The sequence below is a fragment of the Callorhinchus milii genome, unplaced genomic scaffold (assembly GCF_018977255.1).
Source record: "Callorhinchus milii isolate IMCB2004 unplaced genomic scaffold, IMCB_Cmil_1.0 Scaffold49, whole genome shotgun sequence".
Classification (NCBI taxonomy): domain Eukaryota; kingdom Metazoa; phylum Chordata; class Chondrichthyes; order Chimaeriformes; family Callorhinchidae; genus Callorhinchus; species Callorhinchus milii.
In genome coordinates, this window is record NW_024704790.1 from 368884 (window position 1) to 388801 (window position 19918).

At 47.6% G+C, this 19918-nt stretch overlaps 1 protein-coding gene across 1 annotated transcript in view; it reads left to right on the plus strand.

Moving 5' to 3' along the window:
- bicra (BRD4 interacting chromatin remodeling complex associated protein) overlaps nt 1-19627 on the plus strand; it is a 46099-nt gene extending 26472 nt beyond the window's left edge. Inside the window, 16 exon segments of the mRNA XM_007909557.2 lie at nt 1683-1828; nt 3980-4025; nt 4913-4955; nt 5880-5945; nt 6655-7896; nt 7899-8588; nt 10267-10515; nt 11554-12405; nt 12774-13017; nt 13244-13377; nt 13518-13643; nt 14308-14369; nt 14885-15033; nt 16089-16183; nt 17461-17563; nt 18190-19627. Of these exon segments, the coding sequence (XP_007907748.2) occupies nt 1810-1828; nt 3980-4025; nt 4913-4955; nt 5880-5945; nt 6655-7896; nt 7899-8588; nt 10267-10515; nt 11554-12405; nt 12774-13017; nt 13244-13377; nt 13518-13643; nt 14308-14369; nt 14885-15033; nt 16089-16183; nt 17461-17563; nt 18190-19361 (5292 nt within the window). The 5' untranslated portion in view covers nt 1683-1809 and the 3' untranslated portion in view covers nt 19362-19627.
- The last annotated feature ends 291 nt before the right edge of the window (nt 19628-19918 follow it).

The following is a 19918-nucleotide window of genomic DNA, read 5'->3' on the forward strand; positions in this document are numbered from 1 at the left end:
TATTTGAATTGTGCCACAGGATCTTTTTAATATCCACCTGAATGAGCACAGACCGTGCTGCCAACTGAGCCAAGCTGACACCAGATTGTCTGCCTGTTTACAGAGATGGTTTTGAAGGCAGGGGTGAGGTGAGAGGTTTTAGAATGGGTTTCAGAGTATACAGGTGTTGTCGTTGAAGGCTGTGCCACCAGAATAACAGAAGGTTGTATTTCGCTGAGGCGTTAGGGAGGCCAACCCGCTCTCTATTTATAGTCAACAGTGGAGATTTACAGCTGCTGTTCCCTTTAAGACGAGAGTATTTTGAAACTGAAGCGATCTTTGAGTGCTCAGATGGTAGACTATAAATATAATGCAGCTGCATGTGTGTAAATGAAGCCCTGTATGCCTGCCTTAGTAGGTGGCGATTGATTTGAAGTGCATGGGCCACGCCAGGGGAAACCATTGGGTTGCTTGTTCAGCTTATCACGGCTGTGTCTGCTCTCTGAAAGCGGTCTCCACTGAGGCTCCTTCGCCTGCCCTCTTTCTTTATCATTTTTTACAAATATTTTTCTTTATATATTTATTCAATTTAGATGTTTTTCAATTTAGATGTCAGCCTGGTTCAGCTTTTAAAAGTGACTCTCATTGTAAAGGCTATTAAATCCCATAACTTCTGAAATGTTGCACATGGCTTTCCTCCTGACAGCCAAACCATATAAAATGGCAACGCACCCTGCAATCCGCTTGTAAAACTTTAGTTTTGTGTGGTTCCCTTGCTGTATTTTCGGCCTATATTTTATTTACTCTGGGAAAGATGTGAATAGCCCAAATTCGGCACTGACAGGGATTGTTAAAACAGTGCAGCTGTCCGGGCGATTCTAAGTGTGTGTGTATGTGTGTCTGTGTCTCTCACACTATGTTTCTCTGTGAGTGCATATGGTGGGTGGGAGTGGGGGAGTGGCGACTGCGGTTTGGGGCAGAGTGGGGGGCCGGGGCAGGGTGTGTGGGGGTGCGGGGGCTGCGGGGGCAGGGTGGTGGGCTGCGGGCGGTGGGTCTTGGGGGTGAATTTATCTGTGCTAAGTATTTTGCCAACATCACAGCATTTAATCTTTGCCTTGGAGCCCTGCAGTGTGCGGTTGGTTACGTGGCTTTTTCTGCTGTGATCGTTGTTTTGTGTAGAGTATGCAAAAGTTATTTTACATAGAATTTAATTACATGGAGACCTGTTGTACACAAGCAGGCCATTTAGCCCAGCCAGTCTGTACCAGTATTAATACTCCACTTGAGGAGTCCTTACCCCTCATATTCTTTCTTCCCTTCACAACCCTAATCACCTCCTTCAGGTCCCCTCTCACTCGGCTCAGCTCCAGAGAGAAAACTCCAACCTGTCATCGCTGTATACACTCATCCCTGGTAACATTGGAAATCTACACTGCACTCTTTCCAATGTGACAGTATCCTTGCTGCTCTATGGTGACCAGAGCAATGCTCAGTGATCCAAATGTGGTCTAACCAAAGTTTTATATCAATTTAACATTATTTCCTTGCTTTTTTATACTCTATTTTGATAGCTATAATATAGCTGATATAATGATAGCTGAGAGCACCCTTACACCCTTGTTCAAAATGGTCCTGTGAATTTGTGAGTTTTGTTTTTCTATTAATGAACAGAAGAATTTTTAATCCCTGTCTTTATTGTGCAGGCAGAAGGTTGCTCCCGATTGCTCACGAGTGACGTAATGTGGTTCTTGTGCAGTCTCCAGCGAATTCTATGCTGGAATAAAGGACGGAGAGACGATTAAATCACAAGGTGTTTAGTCAAGGGATTTTATGATGTCTTCTCGTGCAGGTAAAAAATAGTCACTCCTCTATTAGGAGTAATACAATGTTGCTGTAGTTTTTCAGTCTGAGACAGTATCTACACTGGAATACTAGAAGCCAAAAGTTCTTTCAATAATCATTGGTTCAATCATCTGCATTATTCCAGATTATAGTCTGCTGCAGACTGCTTTAGCCATTGATGCTTGTTGCTTTGCACTGTTCTTATACGTGAGACCCCATTGAGGTATTTCTGCCTTGACCGGCCAATAAGAGACGTGCACTAACCTTCAATTGCAAATATGCAAACCCTTGCTTTATAAAGTTGATGTATGAAGGCCTCACACCCACTTCAATACAGCTACAGTATAAAGAACGCTGAAATAACTAAAGCTGTATTGTTGGAGGTGCAGTCTTTCAGGTGAGACATTAAACCCAGGTCCCATCCACGATGTTCAGGTGGACATTAGAGATCCAGTGGCACTACTCAAAGAGAAGGGAGTTTCTCTCGGTATCCTGGCCAAATAAAATTGGTCCTGGATTAGAGCTAATTTACTACAATTGAACGTCAACAAGACCTGGGCACTCCTGATTGTTTACCTTCGGTGCCTCCACACCTCAGGCGCTGACATCAGCATCACCATCCAAAGGTGCACACTCCACCTTACTAAACCAGCTCAGAACTTTGGTGTCTTGTTTGACCCTCACCTATCCTTCCTACCCCACTTCCTTGCCATGTTCTGCTCTTCCTTACCCCACCTCTGCACCATCGCACGGCTGTACCTCTGTCTTAACACTGCAGGCCGCAGAGACCCTCACACACATTAATATAGCAAACGTCAGTAGATTAAAGGTGACTTGTGGCAGCTTCTGCGGTGGTTAACTGTGACTGTTGTTGATGCCGATCGATACCTTCTTATTTCGGGTGTTGGTTTCTGAATCACCTCCCCCCTCCACCCCCGAATTTGATCTGAGTATTTCCTAGACCTCACTATTTGGGTTGATTGTCTCACGGATTAAGGTTATTGGGTGAACATCACATTTGCCCCTAACCCTCCCCCACCCCCCCAAGAGTTTGCTCACCTATGGTGTCAACACCAAGCAAAGCAGCACTAAACCAGGCAAACAGGCTGTCAAGGTGATATTGGCAAGCCACTTAATGAGCTGCGAGGGCAAAGCCAGGCTGTGTGGTTCTCTGGTCAGGCCACAAATGGTCTCCACGAATCATGGGGTTGGCGGAGCTCAGTGCAGAGAAAAGCAACAATTGTTACAGGAATGAGGTGTGAGAAATGATTAGGCAAAACAAGAGGACTTATCAGCTTTGAAAAGGGATGTCTCAGAAGAGACCTGTCTCCAACCTACTCTTCCTCTCTAAGGTGCTGGGATGAGTTGTTGCCTCCCAGCTTCTCTCTTCCCTCTCCCAGCATTCCCTGCTCAAACCCCTCTGATCGGTTGCCTCCCTGTTCACAGCACAGGGACAGAGAATGCCCTGGTCAGGGTCACCAGAGACATTCTGCCCATCTGCGACTAGAGCTCTCTCTGGTTCCTCGTTCTGCTTGATCTCACCCTTGCCTTCAACACAGTTGACCACCCTATCCTTCTCCATCACGTCTTCTCCATGTTCTACTTCTATGGTTCTGTACTTTCCTATTACATCATCTACCAATCTCAGTATCTTCACTGTCTCCTCTTAACAGTTTCTCTCACCACTGCAGTTACATCAGGTGTTCCTCAGGGCTCTATGTTCGATCCTTTCCTTTTCATCATTACTTCACTTGGGGTCCATTTTCACATGTAAGGGAACCCAACTCTTATCTCTCCATCTCCAAATTGGCTATCGTATTCACATACAAATTATACAGTCACTACATTTTGCAGTATATCCTGTTAAGTGGTTTGAGACATCCTCCTGGCATGAAAGGTGCTGTATTAAAAGTGTGGTTTATTTTATTGGTCTGTTGGCATGTAGCTTGTGCAGCCAATTTGTGCACAGCGATGTCCCCAAAACAGCCATGAGGTGAATGAGCAATTGTATGGGGGGTGGGAGAAACGGGGAGAATTGTTGACCAGGACCCTGGGAGACCCTTGCTTCTGTTTAGCCAAGGGATCTGTAATTAGCACAACAAACATCAAAGCCACAGTGACTAACCATTGGTGTAATGCTAAATCTTTTCCCCTGCAGTTGACATGGATGATGAAGATGGCCGGTGTTTGCTAGATGTAATTTGGTAAGTTTTGAGCTTGTAAAGAGGAACAGCAACAATGAGACTTGTTAGCTTCAATTCTAGGATTAATTGAAGTGTTTATGATTATGATTTTGGTGGAACCTTAGCAGACCAGCCAATGGGGGTAGGGGTTTGTCCTACCCAGCTCCTCTTGATACGTACATGAGAGAGATATGTGAGAGAGATACATTAAAGAGAAGGGACTAGAGGGGTATGGGTGAGGGACGTAGAAAGGGTGGAGGCTCGAGTGGAATATAAACACTGAAATGGACTAGATGGATTGAATGCCCTGGTTCCTATGGAGCTTTATGCAAATTTCCTACTACACTCATTTGTTTGGGGTAGATGTGGAAGTGTTTCTGACCTGTTCTATAGCTATTGTTTCCTGTGTCTGACTCAGTTCAGGTTTATCCATACGATTCTTCCATAGGAATTATCTGGCCCCAGTTTGAGCCTTAAAAGTGAGCGATGTCTGACAAGCTTCCTGCTGCTTGTCCAGCTAGGACTACCCTACCCGTTGCGGCTTTGGTTTGCAGGGCTGAATGGGAAGAATCTCTTGATATTGAACAAACGCATGATTGAGCCCTTTCTGGGTGGATAACGGTACCTGGAACTCCCTGTGAGTGAGTGCTCATCGCCAGTTACCTGACTCCTGGAAGACATTATTAATGGTTAATTATGAACCTAGACAGTTCAGTGACTTGTATGTTGCCTGTTTAAAAATCATTTTCACTCGATCTTGGTTTAGCTGTGTGTTTTGCCGACAAAATACAGTCACTCCACTTTACAATAAATTTGTAAAATTTTGTGAGGTGTTTTGGTGTTTATAGGAGCTATATCAAATGCAAAGATCATTGTCATTATCCCTAAACTGTATTCTCTCCTCACAGTGACCCCCAGGCCTTGAATGACTTCTTGCATGGTTCGGACCAAGTAAGTTGGACATGTGTTGGACCCAAATCTTTCCTTAACAACAACAACAAATTACATTTGTGTACGCTTTTCACATCAAACTGCAGACCGTCCAGAACTCTGCTCTGTTGTCCTACTGCCCCCTTTCTCGCCTGGCTCCATGGTCTCCCCATCTCATGGAGTCCCTTTCCCTTGCCCCTTCCCTCCTCTCCTTCATGGGCTGTCTCAAGAAGCTTCTTCTTTGACTGCTGTTTTGGCCATCCTCTCCCAACCTACTTGGCCCCCACCCCTCCCAAATCCAACCTTCCACTCAGGTGCAGACCCTTAACTGTCCAAAGCCTTGGGACGGCCTCCTAATTTTTAAATACAATTTGTTGTGTGTCCCTGTTTTGCGTGCTTTTTGACCTTTGTATTTTATTTACAGGAGATATATCCCAAATATGTGTCAGCGAGGTTCAGTTGGCAGCGATCTCACTCTTGAGTCATAGTGTGGGTGCAAGCCACCAAGTTGGAACATTGAGCTCACATGCGCTAGGTTGATTCTTCCCCAGGCAGCACTCATTGTCGGAGACGCTGTCCTTCGGATGATGTTAAACCAGTCTCCTCATTTGTACCTGTTCAAGTGGACATTACAAATCCGCCATACTGTTTGAATAGAGAAGGGAGTTCCTCCTAGTGTCCTGGCCCACAGTCGCCCAAATGATAAAAAATATCACTGTGTGGCTGTTTGTGGAACAAATTGGCTAAAGGTTCACCTACAAAATACAGTCACTACACTTCTACGGTTTATTGCATTGTCAGCGCATAATTAGGGTTATCCTTTGAGACATCCCCTGACGTGAAAGTTGCTCTATCAAATGCAATTATTCTTGTTGTTATTAATAAAGCAATCTTTTATCCTGAACTAGTCATGAGACTATACGTGTTTCTGCTTAATATTAATAGCTTGATGGTGATGATCTCCTTGATACAACAGCAGACCCCACCAGCGCTTTCTTCAATGACGCATCTGTGAGTTATTTTACCTTGGCTTTGTCTCGCGTTTTAAATAGCATTGGTGTGTAGAAATTCCACCCGGGTGTTGGTTCATTCTATTTGGAGTGAGTCTTGTAACTCAGTGATTAGAGCACTCGCCTTGCAAGTGAGAGACCTGAGTTCAATTCCAGGCAGAGGGTGAAACCTTGGGCAAGTTTCCTTACTCCACACAGAGCCTAATAATAATCCCTCCAAAACTAAAAAGAATAATTAAATTGGTCATTTTCAATCTACGACTGTTTGTGGGACATTGCTGTGCATTTACAGTGTGTTCTGTGAAGTGCTTTGGGACGTCCTCCCGACGTGAAAAGCGCTATATCAAATGCAAGGATTATTATTATATTCTGTGAAGCGCTTTGAGATGTCTAGAAGATGTAAAAAGCGTTATATTAAAGCGCTATATTATTATTTATGTGGCATTTGAGAGGATCCAGAAATTCTTCAACAACCTTCATTTTGCTTCCAGTTTTTCTGCAAGTCTCTTGCAAAGAAAGCACATAAACCTTGGCTATGTCTTGGCTGACAATACCCCAGGTGATTTGGGGGGACCCTTGACTGCTGTGCACAAATTAGTTTGCCTACAAAATACACAAGTCATTACATTTGATGGCCAGATGCAAAGATTTCTGTTTTTTTGGCTGGAAGATATTGTGTGTTTGTAGTTTAACCCTCTCTTTATTCCCAGCTTAATGTACAGGACACTGCAATCAGTCATCTGAACAGCGGACAGACTCAGCCGTCCAGCGGTGCAGTTGACCTTGATTTCCTGGAGGATGACATCCTTGGGTCGTCTCCAGGTCCCGGTTCAAACCTGCAGAACTCTGACCAGCCTTGTGACATCCTGCAGCAGAGCTTACAAGAGGCCAACATTACGGAGCAGTCCCTGGAGGAGGAGGCCGACCTGGACATCTCCTCCTTCCACTTCCCTTCCCTGCAGCCAGTGTCTCAGGCAGCTGACACCTCTCAACTCTTCTCCACCAGCTCCGATCTGATCAGCCTCCAGCAGCAGCCGACCGTTCTTACCCAACAGACCTTGATCCAGCAGCAGACAGTTGGCGGCCAGGTGGTCAACAAAGCCATCAATGTCCAGCCGTTCCTGCAGCAAGTTGGGCTGGGCAATGTGACTCTTCAGCCAGTCTCCAATATCCAGGGGCTGCCAAATGGCCAGATCCAGGTGGTGGGACAGTTATCAAATCAGTCGGTCATGACCATCAATCAGCCGGCTCATCAGATCATCCCCAAAGCCGGCCAAGCCGTCCCGGTGGGCAACTACATCACCTCACCTGCCTCCGACCAGCAGCAAGTGGCCTTGAACTCTGCTGGGGTCTCACCGCCCAATGCTGGGCTGGTTATCCAGAAGAACCCGCCTTCTGCTGCACTGAATGGAAACTCGCTGTTTGGCAGCAGTTCGGTGGCTCAGGCCACCCAGCCCCTGACAGTCAGACCGGCCATGAGCAATGCAATGCTGCAGGGTCCGCTGTCCGCTCAGAACGTCATCATTCAGAGGACCCCCACTCCCATCCAGCCGAAGCCCGCAGCGGGAGTCATTCAGCCTAAGCTCTTTCAGATCAGCTCAAAGACGTTCCCTTCTGCCAACGCCGCGCTGACCATCCAGAGCGAGAATGCCCTACAGCAGCAGCAGCAGCAGCAGCAGCAGAAGGCGGCGGCTCAGCAGAACGTGACGTTCATGACGGGGAAGTCAGGGCAGAATGTGGTGTTCTCCACACCGGGAGCTGGCTTTCCCCAGACCCTCTCCTCTACCGTCTTCAAGTCGCACCAGGCTCAGCAGGCGCTCGGCAAGTCGCTCAACCTACAGCTTGTCAACCAAAGTGGCATCGTCCTCCAACCCCAACACGTCCAGCAGGCTGTGCTGCACGGTCAGAACCAATTCCTACTGCAGAGCCAGCTGTCGGGGCTTCGGGCGTTCCCCTTCAACAGCAGCTCTCAGCCTTGCAGGCCAGCGGTCAATTACTGACAGCCCAGTCAGCCGGCGGTCAGGCCCCAGCCACCCACATTATCGCTAGCCAGGGACCAGGAGGCCAGCTGATCGCCAACCAAGCGTTAAGTTCTCAGATCCTGACCAACCAGAGCCTCGCGGGGCAGCTGAACTTCAGCCAAGTGCTTGCGGCACAAAATGCCCACATCTTGGCAGCTCCGATCCAGCTGCAGCCTGGGGGCGTCTTTCAGATGCCAGTCTCGTTGGGAAACAGCCTAAACTCTCAGACTCAAGCATCTGCCTTGACCAGTGGCACCATCAACCAACAGAGCCAGACTCTCATTCAAGGGCTGACCATGCTCAATAGCAACGAGAGCCTGGGGCAGACAGTCAGCATTCAGCAATCCGCCAATGTCCAAGCCTCGAGCGTAATCCAGCAACAGCAATCTGGCCCTGGCTTGATGACCATTGGCGGAGGGCAGCCCTCATTACTGACCGTCCAGACGGCCTCTCAGTCTCAAGGGCAGCCCCAGCAGCAGCAACAGCAACATCCCATTCAGCAGCAACTAGCAACCGTGTCTCAGCCCAGCTCCATGGCTCCCACTCCTGGGAAAATCATCATCAGCCAGCAGGGGGCAGGAGGGAGTATGAATCCAGACGCAGCCCAGATATTCTTCCAACAGGTAACATAAAGCGCCTCGTGTCTGCTTTGCGTGTTAAATGTGGTTGACCGATGAGGCATGTTATGACTAGAGTAGTTTTTTGAGGACTCCAGCAGTTTCTTTCACATTAAAATTTAAGTCATCGCATAATTGGGGTTAGGTATTGGAAGTTATTGACCTGGATTGATACTTCAGCAGACAAGCTGATCTACGTTCTATTAAGAAACTACGAAAAAAGGATTCAAAGTTGAGCCTGAATTCATAAATTGACCAAATTCTGGACGCTCTGAAATGTGATGTAAATAGAGTAAATCGAGACCCAGGTAGAATTTCGGCCCCACAGGTAACTTTTAAATGAAAAGTAAAAGGGTTTAGATATTATATTATATAGAAACAATGAATGATGTGGACGTTATTTACTTGAGTAAATTTAACTGAGTTAGGTTAGGTTGTTTTGAACTTGGTACCAGCAACTTTCTAGAACTTTGAGTCAGAAGGTTGTGGGTTCAAGCCCCATGTTGGGACATTGAACTCTCCTAGTCTAGGCTGAGACTCCAACACCATGCTGTGGGGTAAGAGACATTCTCCCTACATGAAAGGCGCAGTAACAAATTCATTACTTTTATTTTCAAGGTGTTTTAAGACAAAAAAAACTTCTTTTAAACATTATTTTCGATGCTATTACAACTGAGAGCGAGCCTACAACATTGCTGGATCCAAGACACTGATCCTTTAACCTTTGAAAATATATCTTGGGAGTGGTATCACATTTACAGATGTATAAACCATCTCGTCCTGTTGTGTGTTTGTTTCTCCCCATCTCTTTCCTCCCCTTCTTTATTGGTCTTCACTGCATCAAGGCCCACATTGAGTGAGTGGCCATTACAATGGGATTGGAGATGCTCTCCGTTGCTCTTCCTCTTCAAGTACTTCTCCTCCTCTTGCTTTTTACCCCCTCATTGAAATGTCTAGCGTTCAGTAACACAGCAAATGGGAATTGTGAGACCTTCTGCCACTCCATGTTGCGATCGAATCATAGCCTCCAGGATACTAACCTGCTCTTAGACCCTCCTTGGCTAACACTCTATGCTGCTCTACAGCAATCAGTGATTTCTCCTCATGACCATAGTGCCATATAGTGGAGACCTCTTCAGTCTCTCCAACAGCAACACGTACTTATCTAGCGCCTTTCATTGCAGGGAAAACGTCTCAAAAGATGATGGACAGAGAGTCAGAGTGGGAGCTGGAGCATATGGGAGTGGGGGGTGGGGTGGAGTTGATGAGGGAGGAGGGAATTGGCTGAGGGTACACTGGAAGACATTAATTTTTTTTAGAAAGGTTTCGAAAGCGAAGAGGGAGAGATTTGGGGAGAGAGAATTAATTCCAGAGAGTGGGAACATTACGGCTGAAATCTTACCTGCCGATGCTGATGGGTTACAGTGGGCAGGGAGAGGAGTATCGCAGGTGATCAAAGAGGTAAGCTTGTGGGGAGAGGGAGAGGAGGCATGGGGAAAAGGAAAACAGTAAAGCTTGGAAAGGATACCTACCTACCCATCATATTATCATCCTCCCCCTCTGCACCCCACCCTCAATAAGATATGCCCATCTCTGGTGTGCTTCAAGGTCTCGTTTGGATTTCTGAAGTGCCAAGCCTCCATCAACAGCCATGCTCATCATGCCTTTGTGTTGCACATTACAGCAGGAGCAGAAGCAACAGCAGTTGTACCATGCAGCGCTGAAACTCCAGCAGGAAAAGGGCCTGAATCAGCCGTCCCCTCACAGCCTAGCTCCGACGGTGACCACTAGCAGCGTCCCAGCTTCGGTTATCGTCAGCAGTGGCGTGGCTCTGGCACACACGCCAACCAGTGCAGGAAATGTGGATTCCAAAGGACAAACAGTGTTACCTCAGCTGTCAGGCGGTCATTACCAGCAGATATTGGCCGGTCAGGTCAGCCCTTACCCCTCAATACCCCAATTTCTTCCCCAACTTCTCGCTCTCCAGCTGCTCTGCTGCTCTTTACTAACCTCGCTACTGCTTCTGAGTATGATGGGCGTAGTCAACAGTATCTATGCCAACTGTGGGCGAGGGGAGAGGGGGAATGATCTAACTTGCTTTAACCATTAAATTGATGACCTCGTAGATGGGAACAAGTGACGTCCGTCACACTTCCTTGGAGCAGCGATGGAGCTTCTCCTGAGGCATGGCGTTGCATTAGGGGTGGAGCTTTACTCTGGCCTGAATTCCCACATTGTTCCCAATTAGTAAAGGCTTCCCATCTCTCAGCAATATCCTTGTGGGCTCATTATCAAAAATAATTAATTCTCTGCCTTACTTCCCCATCATCCCCATCCCCACCCTGCTTTGTAGTTAAATCTCCAAAATTCAGTTCCCTCCAAGATTATTAGATTGATGGTAATTAAATGAGAGAGAGCAAAGGGCGTTATTGATGGGAGATCAAACCTCAACCCCCTTAAAGATGCTTTTTATCAGCTGACTATTCCTCTCTTTGTAGCCGTTTGATAGTCCAGCTGACCGTGCGCCTGACAAATAGTATTTCTCTAATTGTCCTACCTTTCGGCTTGAAGCTTCTGTTCATCTACCTTTTCATTTCGTCTTTTATTGTTTAACACTTCGCTTTCCCTTTATGTGCCTAGGAAAATGTGTGTGTGCAAAAATGTACTTTGTTCATGCGCATTTGTGGCTGTTTGCCGTGCGCAGCGCGTGCCTGCAAAACGCACAATTACTACGTTTTGCAATGAATCCTGTGAAGCGCTTTGAGATGTCCTCTGGTTGTGAAAGGTGATGTATCAAATGCAACGTTTATTATTTCATATTATTAATGAGTAAGCTCGGGAGTAAGTAAAAAGAAAATCAGGGAATATTGCAAAACGATGGTGCTATGTGGACTATGGGATGGTCTGGCGGAAGTGAACATGATGCGCTGAGAATATTGTGACCATCAGTACTGTTTCACTCTGTCTTTAGATGGCTGCTGGTCAGAAGACGACCATACAGCAGATCCCAGTAACATCTCAGTCACCTCTACCTCAGACACCACAGAGTGAAAGCCAACTGCAGGCCTCTCACCTTCACCAGATGCAGTCTCCGCACCAGATGCAGTCTCCGCACCAGATGCAGTCTCCGCACCAGATGCAGTCTCCGCACCAGATGCAGTCTCCGCATCAGATGCAGTCTCCGCACCAGTCCCGTCCTCCCTCTCAGCCTCAGCCTCTGTCCCGCCCCCCGTCCCGACCACAGTCGCGGCCCCCCTCTCAGCCCCAGGTGCTGTCCCGGCCACCTTCGGAGCCCTTATCGCGCTCTTGCACTCCGTCCCAGGTTCCTCTGCAGCCCCTGTACGTGATCCAGACACAAATCCAGCCGCCCTCTCACGGCTCTGCTCAAGCTCAGCACCCCATCAGGCCCCCATCGCAGCCACAAGTTCAAGTCCAATTCCAGAGCCCCTCCCAGACGCAGCTTCAAGCGGAGGTGCAGCCCCAGTCCCAGTTAACCTCAGCCAACCAGGTACATCTTCAGGTTCAGCCCTCGCCTCAGCCTGAGCAACAGGTTCACCATTTACACCCGTCAGCATCTTCGTCCCAGGCCCAAGGAGAGCACCATTCTGTCCAGTCCCAAGCTCAGCACATCCAGCTCCAGTTCCATTGCCAGCCTCAACACCAGCTCCCTGTTCAGAACACTCTGCAACCAGTCTATCAGACCTTACACTTGACTACCGAGCAGCAGCAGAGGTTTCAGATGGTCACTAACCAACTGCAGGCCATGGCCACCATTCAAAACCCGACTCAGCAACAAAAGAGCAAAGTGGAGAGTCTTCAGCAGGTAGGTGGTCCTGTCAGCTGGTGTTTGGCGGACATTGCCTTGTTATCGCGAGGAGGGAAGGAGGAGAGTTGACAGCCTTTGGATGAGCTGTCCAGGTGGACATTCAGGATCTCATGGAGATATTTAAAAGAGAAGGAAATTTCTCTTGGTATCCTGGCCGACAATACACCTGAATTAAAAACTGCTCATTCGCCTCACAGCTGTGCACAAGTTGACTGCTGCATTTGCCTATACGCACGCCCAGTCATTAAATTTTTCCATAAATCCCATGAAGTGCTTTGAAATGTCCCATCCTCCTGCCGTGAAAAAAAAAATGCTGTATCGGATGCAAGTATTATTATTTTATTCTGGTTCATAACTTCCAACAGATGCAACACAATATAATTCTTCAGGCAAAGCAGTCTCCAGCTAACCAGACTGTGTGTAGTCTGAGCCAGTTGACCAGCCAGGGACCCACCATGCTGATCAGCAGTCATGTGCAGTCTTCCAGCGTTCAGCAACAGGTCCAGAGCAGCTCAGCGACTGCTAAGCCCCAGACCCAGGGTGCTGGGCAACCAGCACTGGCCACTCTACTGCAGCAAACCTCGGTCCTCGTCAAGACATCCGGAGCAGGTGAGCAACGTAAAAAGCAGCTGTGGGCTTCACCGTGTTTCAGTACCGCCTTAAACCCCCGTCTCCTGATAGTGCCTACGATCACCTCTCCCCTCTTTGCTCTCTCCTGCTTGGTCTCTTACCCTCTCTATGGGCAGTGCCGATATGAATGGCTCTGTATGAATACGCCTTGTTGTTTTTCCCCATGCGGGGTTTCCACACATTGACCTTTGTGTTGTTTGGCCAGGCACCAGCATGAGGTCGCCGGACAGTAAGGTTTTCTCGGGCGGTGCTGCCACAGTGACCTCTCAACTACAGCAGGGCAAAGGTGTCCCTCTGCAGATGAAACCCACCACTTCACAGATTCAGTCGGGTTTACAGGTAGAGATTGGGCATTGCTTGTGTGTGCGTGCCTGCCACTGTGCATGCCTGCCCCTGTGCGGACCTGACCTATGATTATTGTTAGTATTATTATTATGCTGTATTGCTTAATTGCTGATATGGACTATGTTTGGTGCCAGCAGACAAAGCCGGGAGTGATCAGCTCGATGCCAGGCCTCAGCCTTTCCAGAGGGATACAACTCCAACTTGTCGGCAAAGGGTTAACACAAATTATGCCAGCAACATCTGTACAGGTAAATCAGCAGGTGGGTAGCAGTGAGACAAGTCTGTTTTCAGGCTGATGTTCGGGGTGGTCGCGAGAAGTCATGAATATTTTTGTGACATTTCTATATTCTATACTATTTTATCACTGATTTCCCAGATCATCATCTCATTGCTGTAAGTAACTTTAGAAGCATGAAGTCTTTGTCCTGTTTTATCTTGATGTCAGCGCATCGATTTCACATCTAACGTCGGAATCGCTTCATGTTCTGGGATCTCCCTACCTGTCCAACCTGCCGACACCCCCACTCTCTACTTGTTCCCTTTGCTCAGCGTGCTCTGGCCTCCTACACGCCCTCATCCCCTCTATTCCACCATCAGCAGTTGTGCTCTCAGCTACTCTGCCCCAAGACTCTGGAACCCTCTGCCCCAAACCCTCTGCCTTGTCCCCCCTTCAGATCACACCTGAAGACCTTACTGTTTGACTGTGCCAGTAATTATTGAAAGCTTTCTTTGTGGAAACGTGTCGTGTTGCAATTACGAGAGTTGAGGTTCAATAACTTCCCTCAAACATTACAAACCTGAGATGTCCTTCACAATCTTTGTTATTTTTATTAAATTGTTGATTATTGTTATATTGTTGGTGAATCGGCTTCTGTGCTCAACTTCTATTTTGTTTCTTACTCCTACAACACAACCTTCTCGCAGAATGACAGCAAACTTGGAGGCCTGAAAGCCGCTTCAACGTTGCAGCCAACCAAAGAGGCTGTGTGAGTACTGACCTTTCGCTCTCCTTTGCAGCAATCGCAGTCGTTCTGTGCTCTGCGAAAGGGAGGGTGACCATAGACGTAGTCAGAGAGATAGGGTTTTAAGGCAGAAACTAAAGAGAAATCGAGAGAGGAGTAGAGAGAGGGAGTTCCATGTTGTGCATTCAAGCCCCACGTCAGGACTTTGTGCTCACAGTCGAGGCTGACGCTTGAGTACGGCTGCATTGTTGGAAGGAGAGAGGTACTGTCCCTCAAACCATGGCCCCATCTGTGAGTTCAGGTAGACGTTAAAGATCCCATGGTATCATTTGAAAAATGAGAAGGGAGTTTTTCTCTCCCAGGGTCCTGGCTGATAATCTCCAGGAGTACTTTGCTTTATGGCTGTTTGTGGGACCTCATCTTGCTGTGTCTACACATTGACAGTAGCCAACTAGACAGCTACTTGCCTGCAAAGTGCTTTGAGATGTTTTGGCTGATGGGCATGTGTTAGGGTTTAACCGTGTGTTTCTGTTTTGCAGATTGTTGGACCGCCTGCTGAAGGATCAGAACGCAGTGTTACAACCCGGTTACAAACCGCCTTTCCAGTCACACGCAGACGTGATGCACAGGCTCGTGCCATATCACCTTTACCAGGGAACACTGCCTTCTAGGGAGGAATACAAGAAAGGTATGGAGAAGGGCTTGATCCATGGCATCCTCTAGCGGTTACAGGGTACAGGGACAAGTCAGGTAGATCAGTCACTGTAATCTAATAATCAATAAAACTTGGTCAGTCTGGTGTCTTGACATCTGCGGGGGACCATTGCTAGGCTTATGAGTCCCCAAACTATACTGAGTTCCACATATATATGTCACCTACCTAACTAAACAGGAGTACAGTGCGGGAGTATGGGGAAACGGCAGGTAAATGGGACCAAAAGGATTGCTCTTTAAGCGAGTCGGACATGATGAGCCGAGCGGCCTTCTATGTTGAAAATTTCGCCGGTTCTGTTACATAGCAAAATCCTCTACAGTTCTAATGTACCCCTTCTGCGTACCCCACACCACCACCTCAGTGTTGCACAACACTGTTGCATGGAGTTTTCACAGATGTGCGCTCTAATGTATATCAGCATCGTTTGCCTGGCTCAGTCGGTAGCACTCTCGCTTCTGAGTCGGAAGGTTTTGTGTTCAGGCCCTGAACTCACAGTTCAGGCTGATGCTCCAGTGCAGTGCTGGGGGGTTGGGATGGGGCCTGCATTGCATTGTCGGAGATCCTATCCTTTGTATGAGACATTAAACCAGAGATCAATCTGTTGTTAATGTTCCTATGACACTGCTCGGGGAGAAGGGAATGTTTCCTGGTGTCCTGGCCAACAATCCCCCAATTAAAATCGGTCATTTACTTCATGGCTGTTTGTGGGATGTTGCTATGAGCAAACTAGCTGCTGCGTTTGCCCACAAATACAGTCAGTACATTTCACAATAATATTCTGTGACGCCCTTTTTGATTCCTCAACAATGTAATAAGAGGTTTTATTAAATACTAGGAATATTATTTCCATTAATTTCCTGTGTGTGTGTAGTGTCTGATTCATTCGTTCCCCTCCCCACTCGAATCTAAAAAGTTACTGCCTCTCCTACACCGCTCTCTTTCCTCCACTCTTCCCCCTCTCTCCTCCCCCAAAAAAATTGTAGAAGTTTTTATAATTGAAATATGTAACTCTAATGTCTTTCTTCTAGTGGATGATGAGTTTGAGACGGTATCGACGCAGTTATTAAAACGCACCCAGGCCATGCTGAACAAGTACAGAATGCTGCTAATCGAGGAGGCCAGGGTAATTCATTTGTTTCCCACATTGCTGTTTCTGTGACCTCCTTACTCCCTACAGACCCCGCTGATCCCTTCGTCCACAAGACTATTCCCCCCTCCCTCATCCCCACCCAATCTGCTCCAACATTGGCGTCTGAGCTTTCAGCTTCTATCCCCACTCTCTGGAACTCTCCTCTGACTCCCTCCCCTCTTTCAAGGTCCATATCAAACATACCTCTGTGACCGCACTTCAGTCATCTTTCCCCACACCTCGACTCCCACCCACAGCTCAGGTGCCTCTCTAGCAAGCAGTGCGAAGTGGTTTGAGACCTCCCTATGTGAAAGGCACTATATAAATGTAAATTGTATTGTATTTGTCCTCTGTGCACCATGTCTTGCAATGGAATGATTGAGCCCGGTCTGTCATATTGGTCTGTGTGGAGTTTAAAATGTTTACTGTCAGGTCAGGGGAGTAGATATTTAGAACATCAGGCTTCCCTGTCCGACCAACTGCAGTCAAGCCCAGACCAAGTTATATAACCATAATAATCCTTGCAGTTGGAATAGCGCCTTTCATTTTGGGAGGATGTCTCAATGCACTTCATAGGATGCACTTCGTGATCCCATCTCCCCCATTCTCGCCCGATTCTCTATCCTTCAGAGGATCCAGTTCAAGAGCCTGGTCCTCATCAACAAAGCCCTCCATGGCCTTGCCCCACCCAACCTCTGCGACCTCCTACCCCCTACCAACCCGCCCACTCCCACCGCTCAGCCGGCTCCGGGCTGCTCCACATCCCCCAACCCACCCACCCCCTCATTGGTGGGAGAGCCTTCAGTCGCTCTTCCCCCAACCTCTGGAATTCCATCCCCCAGTCACTCCGCCTCGCCCCCTCCTTAGCCTCCTTCAAATCCCGCCTCAAAACCCTCCTCTTCGATCCTGCCATCAGTCAGCCCCCTTCCCCACCCCCCTCCCTTCTCCCCCCTGACCCCAGCTCGAGTCTGAAATGCTGTACACTGTGCAGCGCCTTGGGACGTCCTCCCGACGTGAAAGGCGCTACACAAATGTAATCTTGTTGTTGCTTTGTAAAATGTAGTGACTACATTGCATGGAAGCCTAGATGTGAAAGGTGCTTGTAATCAAATGCAAGGATTATTAGGTATCATTTAAGAAGCCCCTGGGATGCTGCCCTGCCCTGAGAGGTGCTGAATCATTTGCCACTGGGCACGTGTGACTGCACTTTCTTTGCTAAGCATCACAAAGTGGGGCTTTGGTTTTCACTGTGTCTTTGGTTGAATTTTCAGAGGTTGAGCCCGTCGGCTGAGATGGTGATGATTGACAGGATGTTTATACAAGAAGAAAAAATAGCACTCACCACTGACAAACAGCTGGCAAAAGAGAAACCTGGTAAGATTTGTGGAGCACGGAAGCTGAATGTAGCACTTTAAGAGGCATCGGGGTAGGGGCCAATGGGATCTGAATCCTCCGAAAGTGAAAGGTGCCATATTAATTGCAAACATTGTTAATTGTTATTAAATTGGAAGCTTTCTTTTTTAACAGAACTGCAAAGAGCTGTCCCCCAAATTAAAATTTTCCCCAATTCTGTGCTATCTTGCAAATTATAAGTGCTCCAAGACGCTACCTCATGTGAAGGGCGCTGTATAACGCACGTTGCTGTTTTAATGAATAAGGAAGGAAATAAGGAGGGTGAACAATAAACACCAGCACAGACTAGATTGTTTCTGCGCCAATACCATAGTCTTACGTAAATCACAGATCAAGACTAGGTGGAGATGTGGGACCGCTATTGTGCCTCAGAGAGTAGGTATCAAATGTGGACACAGGAGCTATCTAATGTGGGTGGATTTAAAAAAAAAAATTATCTCTCTGTTATGATTGGCCGCAACAAAGTGGGTTAGATTGTGTTTGCCAGTCGCCTGGCTGTTGATTTTGTTTCTATTGCTTGTTCTAATTAAGTGTTGCAATTCTTAATTTCCTTTTTCTTCCATCCCCCCGGCCCTCGCCCACCCTAGATGAATATATGGCATCTTCCTATAGATATCACGGTCTGGCTACCTCTTCTTCACTCCCTTCCAGTCACACTTCATCCGCCTCAGTAGAAACTCCTCGAATCCCCTGTACTCAAATTGCGACACCAATCAACCCAACCAAATTGGTGATTAAGCACACTGGGGGCTCCCCTTCGGTCTCGTGGGCAAAAGCCACTCCCTCCTTGGACGGGGATGATGAGACCCTCCATACCCGGAGTAGACCACCTCCCATGAAAACCTATGAGGCGCGCAGTAGGATTGGGTTGAAGCTAAAGATCAAGCAAGAAGCGGGGCTCAGTAAAGTGGTGCACAACACAGCCCTCGACCCAGTTCATCATCCGGTTGTTACAACGAGGTCTGTAATCAAAAGCACAGAGAGCCCGGCGGTCACCAGTGTGGGTCAGGTCAACGGGTCCCTCGATCACACACCCTCATCTAGGGGGGCCAATTACTGCAAGCTTCCACCACGCAAGACATACAGAGACAAAATGCAGTCGCTCTCAGTTGACCGAACTTCTAGTAGCCCATCACTGACTGGGTGTGTTAAGGTGGAGGACAGAAGGAGGCAAACGGCATCCAAATCGGAAGAAAGTTCTAAAAGTGTCATAGCCACGTGCAAGTCAACAGGAATTCCAAAGGCTAGGATGGGGAAAGGCAAATCGGAGGACACCCTCAAGGTCTCAAGGTTCAGTAAGAAGGCAAGAACTCATACAAACCTACTGCCCCCCAAATCTGAGCAGCCGTCTGCTGGAAAAGGAGACGATGGAGCCACAAGCCTCATGAAGGAACTGTCCGATGTGGAAGATGAGTTAATGCACGGTATAATCAAAGCAGAGCCGCCCGACGACGGGGCTTGGGAGCTCCAGCTCCCCCCCACCAAGCGGAGCAAGTCGGAGTCATTCGACATGGACAATGCAAGTTTCTCCAGTGACAGCCCCCAAGACGACCGACTGAATGAGCACTTGCAGAGCGCCATTGACAGTATCCTGAACTTGAGGCAACCGCAGTCCACGCCGGTGGCTCAAAACCCGGTGTCGTCTCCGTACAGTTCTTCAGAAATGAACTCTTCGCCCTTTTCCCCCACTCCCCATTCAGACAGCTATCTTGCACCCAATCACAATGGTGGCCTTGGAGCTAGAACTTACACTAGATGACTCAGTTGGCTCAAGTAGTATCTTTGCCCAGAATTAGTGCAGTGTTGTGCTAGAGATCCACATCACGGCTCATTAAAGAGACGGTATCCCTTTTACGTGAACCAACCTTGATGGTATTTGTGAAAACTAGTTCCCAATATCAGATCCAAATAATATCGCACTCAATGTATTCTTGGGGTTTTTAAAATTAGTTTAAGAAAAAGTAGATCACAACCCTATCAGTGTAACCATCAGTTGAGGCTTTTGTTTTTATTGTTGGGGGTGGAGGGGAATAGGGAAGAAGGGAAGGAAAGAAAGGTTTACAAGTGGTTTTCTGAGGGATGTTGGTCCTCGGATCCACGTTATTTAAAGGCAAATGTGAAACATTTGAGTCAGAGAGACGTACTAGACGTACTTTTTCCCATCACGTAGAGATGATGGGAAAAAATTACGAAATGAAATGGTCAACTGGATCCTTAACCTTATCCACTTCAGCAAAAGGTTCCATGTAGATAACGGTAGATACTATGTCTGCTCTGTATGTGGGTGTGTGCGCAAGCGTGTGTGTGTGTGTGTAT